The sequence below is a fragment of the Boleophthalmus pectinirostris genome, unplaced genomic scaffold (genome assembly GCF_026225935.1).
Source record: "Boleophthalmus pectinirostris isolate CB_2022bp ecotype Guang Dong unplaced genomic scaffold, ASM2622593v1 HiC_scaffold_8, whole genome shotgun sequence".
NCBI lineage: Eukaryota > Metazoa > Chordata > Actinopteri > Gobiiformes > Gobiidae > Boleophthalmus > Boleophthalmus pectinirostris.
Genome location: NW_026571515.1, coordinates 22892896 through 22912113, shown reverse-complemented (window position 1 = coordinate 22912113; position 19218 = coordinate 22892896). Strand labels below are relative to the sequence as shown.

The window sequence follows — 19218 nt, the reverse complement described above, 5'->3', positions numbered from 1 at the left end:
AACATACCCTGACTTGTTTGATTCACACAAGTGTAGGTAATCCTGGTTTATTAGTTTGCCTCCATCTCCAAAGCTCAAAATGCTCTATTCCAACTTGTTATGTCATGAAACAGCATTTTTGAAGTTAACTGCTATCTTTTATATTTTGTTCAGTAGAGATTGACAGTGGGAGGCTGAAATCATCCAAATGATTTTAGTGAAGGTGTGTGGAGTTTTAAAACAGTGGAGCAAGTCCTTTATTACCACATGACATCAGAACTCAGTTTAAATATGCAGCGTGTGTGAATTATGTGTTAATTAAATAAAACACAACTCCAACAAAGTTTGTTTTTGAGAAGGAAACAGCATTATAACAGATCAGGCCCATTTAAACTGATGACACAAAAATATTATTTATGTCGTATCTACAACAAATATTAGTAAATAAAAATAGTTATCTTGTATTCAAAATGATTTTACTGTATATTTATCATACGGATATGACTTTATCACATTGTCAATAAATAAACTATGATGTTACCACTGCTGAATGTAATGTCATGAAACTGCCCAAACTAATATTTAGTCATGGTGAAAGGAAAAAAGAAACATCAGAACACTTGGTGAAACCAGAGATGTCTAGGCGACCGTAACCCCATTAGCCTCAGGTCAATATTTTAAGAAAGGTCAGCCAAATACCTTCCACTACATCCAATCCTAATGAGTACCAGTAACCCAAAGTAACCTCACAACTAAGCACTTTCTCAAATATTTAGTAGGAGATTGAAAAATACCTCCAGATCTTGCCCTATTAAAATTTCCTCTGGCTGAACAAACTCGACTCAAAGCTGTGGCCGTGTGTCGTCTTTACATGCCCTACTGTAGATCTCCTCGTCTTAGGCGGTCACATACCAGGCATTCACTGTCTGTGAGCTCTGAACGTCCACACCCAACAGGCCCTTTCTGCTCCAGTCTGTACCACTTAATCACCAGTCACCCCCAAGTAATCCCCACTGGGCCCGCTCCAACTTGGAAAAAACACTGCTATTTTTTCACTCTCCGGTTTTTGACTTTTCCGAGCTACATATACATTATCTGAACTATGTATGTTATAATGTTCTTTTCCTCATCACAAACATACCAGGAGTTTTCTTTCCTTCACATGTTTAACACACAAATCCTGCATATTTGTGCTCAGGTCCACCCTATGATAATTCAGGGTAATACAGGAGGTGCTCCACTGTGTTTTTAAACTCCATGCACCTTCGCTAGAATCAACGGAATGTCCAGTCTCTACTAAACAAAAGGTAAAATGTAGCTTCAAAGTTAGCTTCATAATATCACAAGGTGGAACTGAGCATTTTGAGCTAGTTTGGTTTGATTTGATAGATTTGTTGTCACAACAACTAGCATGCTAATAGACACTTCCTAATTATTGGGCAATAAAATGCTTTATCACTAGGCGTAGACAGTGCACACAATGGACATATTTTGCATATATAATGTATCTGTACTCGGGAAGACAATTTTTTTCAAACATATCTGCCACAGAGCCTTTTATTTAGTATGTTAAACCAAATATCCTAATTATCCATCCATCCATCCATCCATTTTCTTCCGCTTATTCGGGGCCGGGTCGCGGAGGCAGTAGTCTGAACAGGGACTCCCAGACTTCCCTTTCCACACACACTTCCTCCAGCTTTTCCGGGGGAACCCAGAGGCGTTCCCAGGCCAGCCGAGAGACATAGTCCCTCCAGCGTGTCCTGGGTCTTCCCCGGAGCCTCATCCCGGTGAGACATGCCCAGAACACCTCCCAAGGGAGGCGTCCAGGTGGCATCCGGAACAGATGCCCGAGCCACCGCAGCTGGCTCCTCTCAACATGAAGGAGCAGCGGCTCTACTCCGAGCTCCTCCCGTGTGACTGAGCTCCTCACCCTATCTCTAAGGGAGCGCCCAGCCACCCTGCGGAGGAAACTCATTTTGGCCGCTTGTATCCGCGATCTTGTCCTTTCAGTCATTACCCAGAGCTCATGACCATAGGTGAGGGTAGGAATGTAGACTGACTGCCTTTCGACTCAGATCCCTCTTCACCACAACTGTCCGATGCAGCGACCGCATCACTGCAGACGCTGCACCAATATCCTAATTATATATAAATAAAACATCCCCATTAAAGCACCAAACATAACCCCAAAAGCTTATATAGTTAATTATAAAATACCTTAGGGTAAAATTGGCCAGTAATATCAAATAAGAATCTAGTTTTCTCAAATGTGTTCTTTGGAGACATTGTTACATTAGCTTCAACACTTTGTAATAAGTGATTTGTACAAGACGTTTTGTTCTTTCAGAGACATACATCTCTGTTACCAGAACAGGCACACTGCGCTCCCATTTTATCTCTGTTTGATGCGTAGATTAAAGCATTTCTCTTGAGCTCCTGCCTGCCTCAGCATCTTCCAACTTTTACTTTATTTTGCTTTGTAGTTCTCTTCTTGATTCCCACACACATAAAGTAATGACAATCTCTCTTGTTACTGAATAGCCTCTAACCAGGTGTGGACTTGCAAAAAATTTTAGGTCTCATTCTGACAGGATCATTAGACTAGCACTGGTCAATGAGCTCACAAGCTGCACCCTGGGAAGTTAGGGGAAGGTAATAAGACAGACAAATTACAGTGTTTACTTAACCCTGTCTCTCATTAGAACAAAACAGATTGTTGTTTTAGTAGACCATGGAAAAGTGTCATGAAATCACATTGTTTAATCCCTCAAGGACAGTGCTGCTTATATTGGTCAATGAATGTCAGAGTGAAAATGAGACTGTCAATATATTTATGAGTCCTGCAGCTGTGGGGCCTCACCTGCAGCTCCTAAAAGCGAGTACTGTAAATGTAAGATTAATGTATTGGTTTATGAGACTATCGATTTCATCAACCTCATTAACAATGTCCATCCCAAAAACTTGTTTTGTTTTTTTGTTGGCAAGAAAATGTAAATTAAATGTAAACAAATTCACTAAGTGCTCATGGTATGCATGATACCGATACTGGAATTTAATATCGACACCAATACTGAAAGATTTGCAGGATATTGGTTAAGCCAATATTGATGGGCATTTAATTGGATATAATAAGACTATTTAGTGGCTGATTTTTTCCTTGAACATCTCATAATGTTTGAACTTTTATTCATATGAAGCTCTTCAGTAGTTATTTGAAGGATAAATAACAGTTGCATAACACATTTGGATCTCTTGAGTGAGTTAACTGTGTTTGAAAATGTGCCACCAGTATTGGTTAATATCAGGTATGGGCACATTTTGTACTGCCTCTTGGCCAGGTCATCATTGCAAATGAGAAGGTGTTCTCAATTGACTTACCTGCTTAAATACTGAATAAATCAGGTATGGGCAGATACATGAAGTCGAAGTATCAGTATTAGAACTGAAAAAGCAGGATTGGTGCATCCCTAAGTGTACATTGTTGGGGGTTTTTTTCTGTTTGTTTTTTTGTTTGTTTGTTGTTGTTTTTTTGTTTTGTTTTTTGGTAGCCTGTAGATCTATCTTTTGAAAACAAAAGCCATTTTAAAATATCTGTATTTTTGGGAGATAGTGCTGACAGAGGCCAGATAACTTTAGTTTGAGTGTAGTTTTCTGTGTTCTATAGTCTATATAGTAATCACAGTCAAATCAAAATGGCAATTTGAATTAGGAAATTGCAAAGGCTTCCATTTTCAGAGTACCATCATTTTCCCCACAAACAGAAGAAATCTATATAAAACAGCTAACCTTGTAGCTTTGCTCTACAAATGTTCTTAAATGTGATTCTTGTTTGTCAGTTATATTATATTATAGACTTTTATGTAATAGTCTTTTGATCTATTCTTCTACTGGTGTTTAAAATGTAAACTTTGAACAGAGTCCTATTATTAAAACATGAACTGCAAGTCTAATCACAATCACAGTGCTTGTCAGAAATATTACAATTACATTTTTTTTTTCAGCACTACTACAGGCAAGACAATGAAGGGAAATGAGACAATATTGGGCGTACACCAACACAGTGCTCAAATGACAGTGTCACATCAAACATGTGTTAAACCAGGCACTCTGAATCACCCTTTTGAAACATCAACCATATTAGCTTTGGCAGACTGCTTGATGCTGTTTGACATTATTTCCAAAGCTCTTGTCTGCACACACACACACACACACACACACACACAGAGACTTGCACCAGTGTATCTCTGTGGGTCTGGTCCAGTGCCCATCCTGAGTCACTGTTTGTTGTGTCAGATTTGTTCCACGCACTTATCAGTGGAGAGCAGGCACACCGGCAAAGAGGCAGAGCTGGGGAAAATCCGCTTTGTAAAGTAGGTCACGCAGTTAGCCGCGTAGTGCTAGGATAAGCTCACTTTAGCATGTCGGCTAATTATGCTGCCGGGTCTCTATGCTGAGTCACATCCCCAGAAAATCCTCAGATACGCTACAGAGGGACAGATCAGGACTGAATGGAGGGGTCGGTGAAAAAGATTAGAGCACCACATTTAAAATAAACAGAAGACAGGTTGAATTAATCTATTTTATGTAACAAATGCTAAGATAATATATTTATTATTTATTTATTTACTTATAATTGGTATTGCATTTTTCAAGCGTAAGAATCCTTTCAAAGCACTATAGGCTATTGTATTGTAATCATTATTAGGCCGCCCTGGGGTAGAAGCAAAGGCACAAATCTGCACATCTGCACACTTTCTCACACACCACAAAGTTAAGAACTGCAAAGTGTTCAATAACCAGTTCATCATCCCATTATGTAAAAGATACTTTATTGATCCCAAAGGAAATTCAAAGTTCGTCAGCAGCAACACGGGAACAATGAGAAAGATAGAAAATATTTTAAAAGTTTGGAGTCCATCCTCTTGTGTTCAACAGCTATAGGGAAGTAGTCTGATTCATCAGCTGGTTTCACTTCGTGGAAACTGTCTGACCTGCAGCATTAAAATTTCTTCACTCGACAGTAGGCAGGTACTTTTTTTATTTATTTAACCAATCGCTGATATTTGGTTGTGACATATGTAATGCGTCTCTAACGGGGCTAACAAGTATATTAATCTTTTCCCAAATCAAGTAGGAATCAAGTATAATATATAAGTGCCATAAGGAATATTATTCCTTTTCAGTTATAAGACACTCACTTTTGCCCCCTGTAATGGCTTTGTTGGGCTATGTTTTATCATGCAAAACAGCCACCCGTAATATCCCTGTCAGCTCTGATGGTTGATGACACTTTTCCCACACCTGTCATGCTCAATAACATTGCCAATAATGATGTTAATATGTTGCAGCTCAGTCATCACAAGGCGTGTACAGTTAAGGCTTGAATAGTTAAATCTGTCAGACATAATCCTGCTTGTATCTAAAAAATATTGACCTTTTTACTATTTCCATGACTACATCACCTGCACTACAAAGAGCAGGGAAGTGCCATTCTGGGCTGTTTGTGTTTTGGTCTGCAGATAAAACCATAGGATCAAACAGTCCGTCTGTCTGGGGTCAAAGTTAAGGGGACCTCTCCTCTGCAGGACATGTGGCGTGCTCTCATCCTGCTCATATCTCTACACTGCAGTGCACACCTGCTTATCAGGATGTCATTGATTTGGCCTTTGTTGATCTTCCACAAATTCTTTCCCCTTGAAGCCTCTGAGTTAGAGTTTACTTTTCCTTGTAAGCTTGTTTTTGGTTGTTTTGATCCCATCTTGCATCTATTGCCTGGCTGCATCTGGACAGTTCACCTAATCTCATTGGCCCCCCTGTCAGAGAGGCGGACAGGCGTGACGCACTCTGTCCTAACAGCTCCTCGCTCTGGGGTTTTGTGCAGCCTCCAGAGCCACAAGCTCTTCTTTCATGACAAAAAGTCTTTCCTTGCGTCAGCAGCATTGTGGTACAAGCATGACACTTTTTATCTGTGTGTCCTTCCACATTCATCCAAATACAGGATCATATTTTAGGCTAAATAAATACATCCACAACACACAACAACAACAACAAAGGTTTCACTATGAATACATGTAACTATTGTGCAATTATGGCAATCATCTTTATTGTATGTAAGTTAAGAATTGACTGTATAAATTCAAAAACAGCAAAGACACTGGTAGTATCCATATAATTAAGGGTGCTCGTGAAAAAGGGTACAGTTCATTGAGACAAAAAGGAAAATATCAGTTAGAAAATATTTAAAAGGGCAGGAAACACACTGTGCTTTTTGTCAAGTTGACTATTTGTAAATTTGGACCCCAAAAATGAGATGGCACATCTACAGATGCATAGTCCAGAGTTAAAAGACACACATCATTTGAAAAAATGCCACTCCTGTAAACCGCTCAATAAATTAAAATATCAGTGAGTGTGTATGAGTTAAATGTCAAAATATTCAAACCATACACAATATGGATAAAACACAATAAGCTTAAAGGTGCTCTGTATATTTTTACTGCAAGTTTTATTTATTTTCATGAAGCTCACACCACATTCATTTCCATAGCTTATTTTACCTGCACTTTTACCATTTGCATGTCTTATTATTTTATTTATATTTGTTTCAGTTGATTTTATTGGTGGATTTGACCCATTCCCTCTGTACCATGTCAATGAGAAACCATCCCATCTCCTCTTAAAGCCCATGTATCCGTAAGTATCATTGTTCCACCCTCACTCCTCATTTTGGTTTGAAGTATTATTATTACCATTTTCATTCAGATGTTTCTGTTACTACCTGCCTGAGTATTGTGCTGAGGCCCAATCCCGCTGTGTGTTTGCCGGTTCAGTATCCGGAGACTGGAAACATGTCCGGTGTCTTTGGAATAAACTTCACATTGAACAAGCTACATCCTGTCACAGTTTAAGGGAATGAAATGGCCTTTTATGTTACTGCCATTGTAGCATTGTGTGTTCATATTGTGGGGGCTAAAATCTGTACGCACACTCAATTCTCTGTATACATACACAGTTGTGCCTCTCTTTGGGGACAAAAAACAAGTGCTCAGTATGTAAATCCCTTATTATTAGATCAACAACATGAGCAACTCTTAAACTTTTGTCCAGTTGCCAGAACTTAATATTTTGTTTGCGATGGATCATACCTGGATGACTGAGGGATTACACAAATATGATTTAAAGTGCAATGAAGTAATGAGTTACTTGAAGTTAGGGTTAGAAATATATCAGGCATGTAAACAAAACAAACAAAAAAAAAAAAACAAAGCACAAAAATATTTAAAAGAGTTAAAGGAAATATGCACAGTGTAGTAAAGCCTTAACAGTCTTGGGCCTTTGCGATATGCAGGCTGTTTTACATTTATGCCAATTATTGTTTTATTGTCTTATTGATTTGGCTACGTAACTACACCCTTATCATTATCCTTAGCCATTCATCTGGTGGATTATTAAATATACTTTTAACACACTTATAGATATTTTTTTGTAATTACCTGTTTATAAAGAGTGTGAACTCAGAATTATAGTATACAGTATAAATCTTATAATGGTATACACAGCTCTTAACCATTGCTCTTGTTTCTGTTTTTTTAGGTCTACGTAAATGAGAAGACCATGGATGTGATGCTGCAAGTTTTCCCAGACATCTTGCTTGAGCTGTCCATATAATTTTCTTGTTTCTTGAATTCATGATTGTTTTGAGTATGCTGTTGTTTTCAGCCCCATAAGAAAACATTACAAGGAGCTATGCATGACACTTGAGAGGTTTTCATTGTAGGCTCAGATTTGGCACAACTTTGAGTCATTTCATGTTTGCCAAGAGTCTGTGCCTCAATGTTTTTTTCTGTTATTGCTGGTTCAAAGCTTGGCTTTAGGGGCAATTACACAGTTCATCTTAAATAACGTGGACTATTTTGCTCTGCCTGTTTATTCTATGCTAAGATTTTAAACAAAAATAGTGCAGGAAGAGACAAGAGGTACCACTGGGTACCATAGGGTCATGTAACAAAAGAACCAATCCTGTCAAGAAATGTAAATAATGAAGCAAGAAAAGATTAGTTGAATGCAAAGATTAAAAAGTCCAAACACACAGACTGGCATATTTTATTTCTGGAAACCTCAAAGAGCCAGCATTTCAGAGGCTTTGTTCAAGGCAGCTTTGTTTTCACTGACTTTGAATCTGCCATTCCAAATACTCACAACTCTGACAAGAGGTTACACTGCAGCGTATTTTTAACTTTCAAGAAATGTTATTGTATCCATTGAGCTCATTTGAGATTCAAAACTTCTTCTAATGAGGGATATTTCACCAATGGCAAATTACAAAGGTCAGCATCTTCTAACAAAAGCCGCGAAAGAAAGTACCGTGGTGGAGATGGGGCTGCAAGAATCTCTCAAACTATCAAGTGTTCAAATATTCATATTGTTTAAAAATAGCATGTTTTACAACTCTGACTGTATGACTATTGTGAAAATGTACTAACTTAATACAAGTAAGATCTGGGGAAAATAAACCTATTGCACTTTTCAGTACATGTTTTGCCTGGGTCCATTAACATTTCATTTGTTACTCTTTATTGCCCCCTGGAGTTAAAAGTGATAAAGTACAAATTGTAAAGCTGCTCACGCATAACCTTATTTTCTTTGAATGGGCATATTTTATGTAGAATGAATGTTAATAGTACTTTTTCTATAGCACAAATTGATTGCAGTATTTTATTAGTTCTCTGAATATTTAACAATTATTACAAAGATCATATTGTCGGCCTGTGACCAACCTCTCTGAGCAGTTTATGCACTCTTGAATGAATTTCTGTAGCATTTCTTAAGTAAAAAAAAAAAAAATCACCTCATCTTCAAGTATCAGAGCAGTCTTCCTCTTGGTAGAGCCTTCCAGAGACTACTGGAGATAGTAGGTTGTGAATGTGTAACCGAACAAAATCCACCTCTTTATATATGATTTGACTTGTTTGTATTTCTGTTTATTTGTGGTGTCTGACTGAACAAGCCTGTTTGTGCATTGTTGTATTGTGTGTTTTTGTAAATAAATGTTTGTTAATAAAATGAAGTGAATTGTAATCATATTCATACCATATACTACTATGTTTAATTCAGGTCTGTGCCTTTATATTAGAGGCTTACACTGATGGACAACTCCTCAAACCAGTTCCCTTAGAGTAAATTTTGATTTGCCAAGATATTGCCATAAAAGCAACGTTAATAAATGAGTTTTGATTCAGTTTATTTATTATCAAACTCCAATATTTTAAAAGTGTGACAGAAGGAAATATAAATCCAGCACTCATTGAACACCACTATAAGGACTAGCCTGACCCTTCAGGACATAAATGCACGCACACTGCCCCTGATGACAGCTCTGCAGATGGGGCAGTGGCGCAGGCTGGCAGCACAGTCTCCACACACCACCAGGTGACCACACGGGATGAATACAATGGACACCAGTTTGTCCATGCACACTTTACAGGTTCGCTCCTCCTGCAGCTGCTTCAGGAGCTCCTCAGGGCTGGGGTCCTTCACTGTAGAGGAACCAATCACAAAATAATTATTTCGTTAAGTCAAGGGTCCACATTTCACTGAGACCATCCTACTGGGACCACACATCAACCGCCTTCTCAAACCACAGCTCACCTCAACCACACCTCTAATTACCCATAAGCCTTATATCATCAACACTGCCTGTCTCCGCTCTCTCGACCTCTCTCACCCACCCCTGTCTCTTGTTCATATTTCAGCTTCAAGACCTTAACATCTACAAAGTGGGGGGTCCTGAATTGGCTGGGCTGACCGCCTAAGACAGAGCCCCCATCCTGAGTTTCTATCCAGCCACCCCATGTATCATACCACTAATAAATATCTTTGCCATAACCAGTGCTGTGGCATAGTCCTCTTTAGTGAAAGGTTAAATAAACACAATACCTTCATATTCAACAAGCCTGTGTGATGAGCAATTTGGAATGCCCTGATTCACTGATTAGAGCACCCACCAACCCTGAAGTCTGACCCTAGCTGTGACCAGCGCATACTGTCATGGTGTCCTTGGGCAAGACACTTCACCCACCTTGCCTTTGTGTATGAATGGTGTTTGTGTGGGTGATTAGTGGTGGTTGGAGAGGCCCATGACACAAACTGGCAGCTTCGCTTCCATCAGTCTATCCCTACAGTCTCTGACAGCGCTTCTGTCAGTCTGCCCCAGGGCAGCTGTGGCTACAATAGTAGCTTACCATCACCAGGTATAAAGTGATTGAATAATGCTGAATGAATAATGCTGAATAATGTTCTGTAAAGCATCTTTGGGGACAAAAAATGTCTGTGAAAAGTACTATATAAATAAAGACTTACTTTTATATTAATAATGCATATTATTCAACAAAGAGAAGAAACGTGATGAATGCAGTGAATGTAATGTCATCCTAATAAATGATGGTGCAAGTAGCGTGTTTATAATAATGTTCGTTTACCTTTCTCTTTAAGAGCAGTTTGGGATCTTGTATTTCCGCAGCTAGTCCCCTGTCTCACCTCTGGCTCTAAAAATTAAGATGTATTTGACAATTAGCGTGAATAAGGGTAATACTCCCTGTACAGAGTGAACAATTATAGTTTTACCTCTGCTGGTGGGTGCCCTCTGTCTGTCCTCTTCCTCTGCCTGTAGCACATCAGTGACTAAATCAGATACAGAAGTATAGAAGTGTCCAGTCAGGAGGTACTTGGTTTTAACCAGGCTTTCCACAAGGTTAGCCTCAAAGCCCATCTGAAGAACTGTCTGTACCACAGGAGAGAGCATAATCGAGGACATTCCCATTCCACCGACCACATCTAGGGGAACAAATACAGAAAGTCATTCAGATATACAGATATCCTCTCTAAATTGTATTTATTTTAGATAAAATGGCATTACACTGTGTTAACATAGTATAGTGTGCCAATGAGTGCCCATGAGGATTAATTAACAGAATAATTATTTGACTAGAGGTCCCTAATTACTATGAGATTCAGCTATTAGCCTGGGTGCAACTAGCACATTCATATTAGAATCAAGAAGCTTCATCATGTTGACAGATCTCTTAATTTCTTTTCTCTGCAGTTTTTCATTTCTGAAGTTTGCTAATCAAAATTATACAGTTATAAAGCTTTTTTAAAATGCTAAATACCATTTCTGGAGCCAGGATCTCGAGCAGTATTTTGTGATCCACTCTGACAAAAAGAAGAAAAGATGCACTTAACAACCAGCAAACAGATAGCTATTGATAAAAATCCACAAGACTCACCACAGTTTCCCCAAGATGAAAATGGGCATCCTGAATATTACTGATATAGCCCTGCCCTCTGGACTGGATCAAAAACTCACATCTGGGAAAAGATTATACTTATTATTTTATTATTTATTTATTTTTTAAATAGAATGGTGACATTTTCGAGTTCTAAAGCAGGGCACTAGCACAGCTGATTTCAAGCTTTTTTGACCAAATGTCAGTCTTGCCTTGGGAACCACTTGGCGTGTTCCTGCCAGGGGTCATCACCTGGTTCCCAGTTTCTCAGGCCTCCATCACAGAAAAAACACTTGACATTGTCCCCATGCCCTGGTAAAACACAGACAAAATATTTAACAGTTACAGTATACGCAATTTTATGTAGTTTTAGTTCTTGTTTTCCTGTGACATGAATGCACTACTCTAGCAGCTGTGTCTGGGTCATTCTGCCAGTGACCTCATGACTCAGCAGAACAAAGCATGAACTCACTGACAAAGACAGTTCTCTCTGGCAACAACCAGGAGAGGGGCAAACATTTTACACATATATTTTGAAACAGATTATTACTTTCTATTACTACTTACAACTACTTTCTATTTCTGTTCAAAGTAAATGTCAGTGTACTGATGAAATGTTTCAAAATCACTTCTATGAGATCTAAACATTTAACCTGTGTAGAAAAATCCAGCTCTTGCAAGAACATCTGGCTGTACCGATGCCTCTGTAGGCCAGTTATGGAAGGTGGTTAGCCGGGTGTCCTCCTCCTCCATCTCAGGGTACACAGCCTGACCCGTGGTGCCCTGGTCGTCCATGGTCATCCTTTGGAGCTGACTCAAGAGCTGCCCATCCACCGAGTCTGATGAACCATCCTGCAGTGGAATATTCCCCACAGTTCGCCCCAAAATGAAATTGCAGGTGGGGAAGTGTCTTTTGTGCTCTGTTACAGGACTGTCCCCATGCACCCAACATCTCAAAACACCTCCACAACAAAAGCACTGAACTTTATCTCCAGGACCTAGATAGAAAAACCCCGCCTTGGCTAGGTCTGTAGATCTAACCGGGGCTTCTAATGGCCAATTCTGAAAAGTCTGAAGTCTGTTTCTTTCCCGTCTCATCTGAGGCTCCTCCAGTAAATGCAACATAGTCACTCTGTCATCCATAATACTGGGAATAGGGTGTTCTGTTCCTTTTCCTCTGCCAGTCATCCGTTTTGCGGTCCATAGTGGAGACCTCACTGAAGTTGAGTGCAGCACATCACATCCACGGAGATAGTGTGGGGCTTGGACAGTAACCTACAGGACACTACCTTCCAGAACAGCCCCTACATGCCAGAAGGTCAGGCCTATTGATCTTTTACATGAATGACAGCCAAACATGTGGCTCCACCCCCTGGGAAATCTCGGCTTCAAAATAGCCCAGGTAAATCTGTTTGAATGTTATGTTGCTTTCATGATCTCTGGGGACTCGAGATTCAGAAACGAGATAGCAGAAATTTAATAAAATAACATTTTTTAAAGAGCAAAGAGCTAAAATGTGATTTAATAAATTATCAAACTAAATGAATATGAAATTCCATAAATAAAAAAGATTTTACTGTCATATGAAAGAGAATATGAAATAGGTGAAACCAGCAGAACTAAGAGAGGTCTGAGCTCATAGGCTAATGCTCCCATCTAGTGGTGGAAGAGGACAACTGCATGGTCTACTGGGGGGGAAAAAAAAAACAAAAAAAACTTTATGATCAAGTTAAGTCGAGTGCGTTCACTTAGTTGCAATTTGTATTAGTAATAAATATGGTAATAATAAAACATATATGACATTAGTATTGTGGTAGTCCAGTGTGTAGAGTGCACACTGGCGCTTTTCAAAGTATCTCATCTTGATTTGGCCCATGTTCACACTAACCATTGAAAGACTCACTGTACTTCCCGACTCCACTGCAGCTGGTGTAAGAGCAGCGGAGCGTCACCCTTTGCCACCCTGCGGTGATCGGCCCAAACTACAGCGGTGTCTCAAAGCCCGGATGGAGCGGCCATTGGGGAAGTGCACGGGGCTTTAACGCAACTGAGGAGGGCTCTGAGGAATAAAAAAGACAAGTATCAGGCGACCAGAGGGGCCCAAAGATAGGAGACACAACAGGTCCATACGGCCATTTATAAGCTGAACTTGAGCTCCTTCACAGAGACTCGCCTGATCTCCTGATACGAAGCGAAAGACTTGAAGTGAAGAAGTTGGATTCATCGGAAAATACACAGCTGAGCCTGCGCTACGACTACGAGCCTTTACGCTTAGCGGCATAACTAGCCACATTAGCCCTGAGTGCTAACTGCAACTGTGCTGTGAAGTTTCTTTCCTATCACGGGGCTGGAAATACAGTCACAAGCCCGGACTCTGTGAGAATCCAAGGACTTGCTTAATGAATTATGTCTACCACGAGCATTGACCCTCAGGTAGGAAGGATGATGTAGCCTGCCTCGCATGAGCCTCAAATCTATTAGCTCGGAGCTAACTGTGCTAACATTTACAGGGCTACAGCTATTCCTCGGAAGTGCTAACTAGCCACTAACACTGCCCGGTTTATCTGACAAGAAATCGTTGTTATATGACAGATCTTATACGATTACATAGCAGAATTTGTAGGTATTACTGTCAAAAGATATAAAAAGATAAAATTAAAAGATGGCAAAATTTTTGCCATATCGAAACTGTAAAAAAAACTCTTGTCTCAACGTTGCCCTAATACTAAAGTACGAGGCAATGTATAGTTGTGGAAAGAAATCTGTGCTTTTCAGTTATATATAGTAATTGTAAATTAATGTCATCGGTCACAGTGTGTTTTTAACTTGTTTAATAGTCAACAATGACGTGTTTGTTGCAATTTCATCAAAGGTCTGATTCACTACGCGATGATTTGTACTTTAGGGCATTCATACTACTATTATTTTAAAAGATCTTTCCTTTGGATGTCTCTTTAGACTGTCCTTCAAGTAACTAGTCATCATAGGAGAGTATTGTGAACTTTTAAAAAAAAAACAAAAAAAACGTTGTAATATTCTGTCTCTTTTTTTGCATGATCCACCTGGAAGCAGAGATCAAAGGGGCAAGCATCTAAAGGTGAGTTTAAGCTGGGGTCATCCTTGTTCTATTGTACATGATTGCATAATTTATTTTGTGATTATATCACTCAGGTGTAGGGCTGCCACAACTTCGTTTTGAGCACTATCTCCCTTCTCAGTATTACAGCAGTGTACAGTATTGATACTGTGTGACAAGATTAAGAATGACAAGTATTTTGATATCTTGGCAGAGCCCTTAGGCCAGATTTAATGTCAAATTTGGCTATTATTTTCCACTCTCACCAGAAGAACAAATAGTCAAACTCTTCCACTGGAAATACTTTTGTTTGTTTTACAGCATTTACCATAATATGCAAACTTGGTGCACATACTGTTTTCCTTTTTGTTATGATGATAAGACTTCCTGACAGGACTGTAGGATTGCATTGCAGGAACATTTGTTCAAATATGTTTTATGACTTTTTAATTATTTTATTGTATTGTGCCTTTTCAGTGCAAAATGGTTCACTGCATCAGAAGGAGACTGTCCACGACAACGATTTTGAGCCATACCTTACACCTGGGCAATCAACTCAGGTAAAGACCCCTTTTTTCAATATGAACATGTAGAACTGTTTTAAATACTCACAATTTGATTATTTTCCATCTGCCCTTTTGCCATCCAGAACAACAGCTACCAGTCCATCACAGACCCTTACCTGTCCAGTTACTATGCTCCGTCTATTGGATTTCCTTACCCTCTCAGTGAAGCACCTTGGTCTACAGGTGGGGACCCTCCAATTCCCTATCTCACCCCCTATGGACCACTGAGTAATGGAGACCATCACTTTATGCCGGACACCATGTTTGGGCAGCCGGGGGGCTTGGGCAGCAGCATCTACCCCCATAGGTTTAACTTTTTTCCTGAAAACCCTGCATTCTCTGCTTGGGGCACTAGTGGTTCCCAGGGCCAGCAGACTCAAAGTTCAACATATGGTGGCAGCTACAGTTACCCCCCTAGTTCACTAGGGGGCACCCTGGTGCCTGATGGGCAGACAGGCTTTCATAGTGACACCCTCAACAAGGCCCCTGGCATGAACAGTCTGGAGCAGGGTATGGTGGGGCTGAAGATCGGAGGAGACGTCACAGGTCAGGGCTCAGGGGTGAAGGCAGTGGGCTCTGTGATTGGGGGACCAGCTGTAGCAGCCACCGGGAACGGAGCCACACCCATCGGCATGCCACCACCCAAACCAACCTCCTGGGCTGCCATCGCCAGTAAGCCGGCCAAACCCCAGCAGCTTAAGTCAAAAGTGAAATCAGGGATGTCCAATCCGGGGGGCGCTCTTCCTCCCCCTCCCATCAAACACAACATGAACATAGGAACCTGGGACAAGGGTCCTGTGACTAAAGTAGCCACAGCTCCATTGCAGCAGCAGCCCCTCGGCCTGCCCCATGGTCTCCCACCTCAGCCCCCCATGCAACAGGGTCCACTGCAGCCCCCTCCTCAGTCTCTGGTACAGCCCCAGATGCAGCCAATGGCCTTACAGCCCCAGCCCCACCACCAACCCCCACCACAGCCCTATCAGAACCACACCCAGCCTCCACAGCCCCAAACCCGTTGGGTCGCTCCACGCAACCGGAACCAGGGCTACGGGCAGGGCAGTCCTAGCCAGGATGGCAGTGTTATGGGAATAGTAGGAGGAAATGGTGGCCCACAGAATTTAGTGAGCCAGGGACCTGGTGGAGAGTCCCATCCAGTATTGGAGAAACTGCGTGCCTCTCATAGTTACAACCCCAAGGACTTTGAGTGGAATCTGAAGAATGGCCGTGTTTTCATTATTAAGAGCTACTCTGAGGACGATATCCATCGGTCCATCAAGTACTCCATATGGTGTAGCACAGAGCACGGAAACAAGCGCTTGGACGCAGCATTCAGAGCCATGAATGGAAAAGGTCCCGTCTATCTGTTGTTCAGCGTGAACGGCAGCGGCCATTTTTGTGGTGTAGCAGAAATGCGCTCACCAGTGGACTATGGCACCAGCGCTGGCGTATGGGCACAGGACAAGTGGAAGGGCAAGTTTGATGTGGACTGGTTGTTTGTTAAAGATGTGCCTAACAGCCAACTGCGCCACATCCGTCTGGAAAACAACGACAACAAACCGGTGACAAACTCCCGCGACACTCAGGAGGTTCCTCTGGAGAAGGCCAAGCAGGTGCTGAAGATCATTGCGCAGTACAAACACACCACCTCCATCTTTGATGACTTCTCCCACTATGAGAAGAGGCAGGAGGAGGAGGAAGAGGTGCGCAAGGTACGCCACTTTACTCAGTTTTAATAACAAATGATTGTCCAATGCCCAGAGAAACTAAATGTATTTTCTCTTTACTTCTGGTGACAGACTTTTGAACCGCCTCAAATACAGAACCGCTCTCGATTGGATCAGGTAAGATATTTTATCTAAAATGCAGTTAATGCTCTTTAGTATTTACATGAAGTTTGCCCCTCTAAAATGTCTTTAAATGCTTATCTTTTGTTTCCAACAGGAACGCCAAAACCGGAATAAACAATAGAAAACATTTATCCTTGGCTTGATCAGCAGTTACACTAGAACTTTTGATTTAAGAGATTGAAGATGAAAATGCAACAAAGCCCTTCATTTTTTTTCCATTTTATCCTGGCAAATCTCTGCCAATGTTGAAATTTGTGCTTCTTTGCCCCATTTGCTATCCATTTCTTGTGCAGGGAAAACAAAATTTTATGTGTTACTTGGTCACCACCACACATTTTTTTAGTTTTCCTCCTGTTTTTACCATCTTGTCGTCTTCTCTCATGGACTGGTCCTATCTCCCCTGCTCATCCTTCTAAGTCAATCAAATCAGGGTTTGACTGCACCACGGAAAATATCTGCCACTTTATAGTTCAATACAATCAGGAACGGATGTGTCCTGCCCCTTTTATCCACATGGGGGCACCATTGCCATGCTTCAGAATTTATCTGTGCCAACAGGGTTAGCGGATCCCAAAGGCAATGTCAGACTTGGAACTGCGTGATATTAAAACTTCAAGGGTTTATCTATTTTTCATTCAGATCAACAGAATCTATATTTTTTGGCTTACTACTGACAATTTTCATTTCAGAAACCTGTTTTCTGGAGCCTTAATTTTTTTTCTAATTATTGGTGACTCTTCAAAAGAACTGCTTTAACAGTGACATTGCTGGAGAAATCAGGGATAGTGTGAAGTCACACAGGACTTGAGACATTTCAAAGGAGGAAAAGCAAAGGCCTCTGGGAAAGTAATAACTGATGTGTCCTCCACAACCAGAACTCATTCAAATCAGAAATTGTACTTTTGACATCTTTGGCACCCCATGGCGTTGCTTTCTGTTAATTGTCTTTTAGATACTTGTGTGTTTCATTGGGAGGTTCGGCTTCTTTACATAACCCAGTCAGAGAGATCTTTCACTCGCCATTTTAAATTGTTTTAATATCAGAATTATGTAATGATATTACTGCTGCGTTAAATGAATTGTTGCTATGGTGTTTTGTTTCACAAAAGGGGGGAGGGTTCATATATTTGTTCATTCACCATCATTCTGTCTTAATCCTTTGTTCTTGCCCCTCCCCACCTAGATTTGGTTTTGATGAATCTATCATGTTGGTCATAATGCTAAGCTTTAATGTAGGAGTATATATATTCATGGAGAAAGCCTAAAAATGTATAACCTAAAATTAATGTAACTGATTTACTATCAAGTAAGAAAAAATAAGAATGAAAAGTGGTTTCTGTGTGTTTCTTGGATATTGCTTAGCCGAAACCATTATTAACAAAAAATACTTTTAAAAAATGTCAAATGTCTGTGGTTTAATGTCAAGCTGCAATCCAGTAATAAGAATAATTCTAAATGATCCATGTGCATCTTGACAATGAGGACACAGTAATGTTATGCTTGCAATCGAGAGGAAGACAAGTCACTTATTGGTTCTATTCAATAATTCAGTATTTTACTGATGGCAAATATTCCATTATACTAAGAATGCTGCGAATAGTGATTGCATAGTGTTCTGAAATGTCTTTATTTGTTTATGTATTATGCATCATTTTCTTTTTGAAAAACACAGTGGTACTTCTGTAGATAAAGTAGGCTACCAGTAGCACAACTTGCCATGTCAAAACCACATTTGTGCCCTGCAGTTCCCAGACCATGAAGTAAACTCTTCATATGACCCACGTGTGAAGCAGCATTTCACCAGGCCAGTATATCATTTGTAGTTTAGTGAATTCTTTTAACACACCTGTTTTGTGTTTTTTTCTTCTTCCCTGCACTAATAATCAGTAGCTAGGTTAGGTTTGAGCCAAGCAATATGCCCTTTGCGTTTTGACAAGGTGAAAGGCGGGACCGAAGACATCAGTGTTGCCCTCAGGAAAGCTGGTTTTGAGTGCATGGGAAGGGCTCTACAATGGCACTGTGAGAAGAGAAAATGTCTGAAGATGTATGATGTAACAGAGACATGATGTAAAAGATTTAGCCATAAAAGTCTATGTATCTACACTACAAGAAGGACATGAAATATTAAATAAACATTGATTATCTTATAGACCACAGTTGTAGTGGGCATAATAACCTGTTCAAAAAGATCTATCTTGGTTTTTCTTTCTAGAGGAAATCAAGCCTTAATAAACTGTCCATTCAGCAATTACCTTGTCTTGATGTTGTGAATTGTGTTAGTGGGTTTAAAGCTACAATGACCTTAAAGTGAGCTCCACGGGGCAGTCCCAGGGCTTAAATGTCACTGAAGGGATTACAGTGTTGAGTTAGTTCCTTCCGTTGTCTTACTCTATCAAGGATGAAGGAGAATTTATAGTCTTCTGCTGGGCTGGCTAAAGAGACCCACTTCCTCACAATATTAT

General features: G+C 40.4%; 3 protein-coding genes across 5 annotated transcripts in view; 2 read left to right on the top strand and 1 right to left on the bottom strand.

Annotated features, from left to right (window-relative positions):
* nkain4 (sodium/potassium transporting ATPase interacting 4) overlaps window positions 1-8922 on the top strand; it is a 50821-nt gene extending 41899 nt beyond the window's left edge. Inside the window, exons 6-7 of the mRNA XM_020929962.2 lie at window positions 6591-6675; window positions 7576-8922. Of these exons, the coding sequence (XP_020785621.1) occupies window positions 6591-6675; window positions 7576-7585 (95 nt within the window). The 3' untranslated portion in view covers window positions 7586-8922. The remainder of the gene's footprint in view (window positions 1-6590; window positions 6676-7575) is intronic.
* Window positions 8923-9318: 396 nt separating this feature from the next.
* birc7 (baculoviral IAP repeat containing 7) lies at window positions 9319-13548 on the bottom strand. Its single transcript, XM_055165903.1, has 8 exons — window positions 13441-13548; window positions 11921-12542; window positions 11480-11579; window positions 11268-11349; window positions 11151-11193; window positions 10606-10815; window positions 10461-10526; window positions 9319-9518 (listed from the first exon to the last, which is right to left on the bottom strand). Exons 1-8 carry the CDS (start codon window positions 13546-13548, stop codon window positions 9319-9321), a joined length of 1431 nt encoding a protein of 476 aa, XP_055021878.1.
* LOC110164641 (YTH domain-containing family protein 1) lies at window positions 13218-18907 on the top strand. Of its 3 annotated transcripts, none has more exons than XM_055166041.1 (6): window positions 13218-13700; window positions 14337-14364; window positions 14821-14903; window positions 14993-16609; window positions 16706-16750; window positions 16851-18907. In XM_055166041.1, the coding sequence occupies exons 1-6, from the start codon at window positions 13674-13676 to the stop codon at window positions 16875-16877; spliced, it is 1827 nt and encodes a 608-aa protein (XP_055022016.1). In that variant the 5' UTR covers window positions 13218-13673; the 3' UTR covers window positions 16878-18907. The 3 variants fall into 3 exon arrangements, with proteins under 3 accessions (XP_055022016.1, XP_055022014.1, XP_055022015.1); XM_055166039.1 differs by having other exon boundaries at window positions 13220-13700; window positions 14993-16618; XM_055166040.1 differs by having other exon boundaries at window positions 13223-13700; window positions 14340-14364; window positions 14993-16618.
* The last annotated feature ends 311 nt before the right edge of the window (window positions 18908-19218 follow it).

Coding starts and splice junctions, on each gene's coding strand:
- birc7 (XM_055165903.1), bottom strand. CDS start 13,548: ATGCCGCTAAGCGTAAAGGCTCGTAGTCGTAGCGCAGGCTCAGCTGTG. Junction 11,580..11,920: donor AGCTGGATTTTTCTACACAG/GTTAAATGTTTA, acceptor GTGTTTTACCAG/GGCATGGGGACAATGTCAAG. Junction 10,816..11,150: donor AGATCCTGGCTCCAGAAATG/GTATTTAGCATT, acceptor TTGTTCCCCTAG/ATGTGGTCGGTGGAATGGGA.
- LOC110164641 (XM_055166039.1), top strand. CDS start 13,674: ATGTCTACCACGAGCATTGACCCTCAG. Junction 14,365..14,820: donor AAAGGGGCAAGCATCTAAAG/GTGAGTTTAAGC, acceptor GTGCCTTTTCAG/TGCAAAATGGTTCACTGCAT. Junction 14,904..14,992: donor CACCTGGGCAATCAACTCAG/GTAAAGACCCCT, acceptor TTTGCCATCCAG/AACAACAGCTACCAGTCCAT.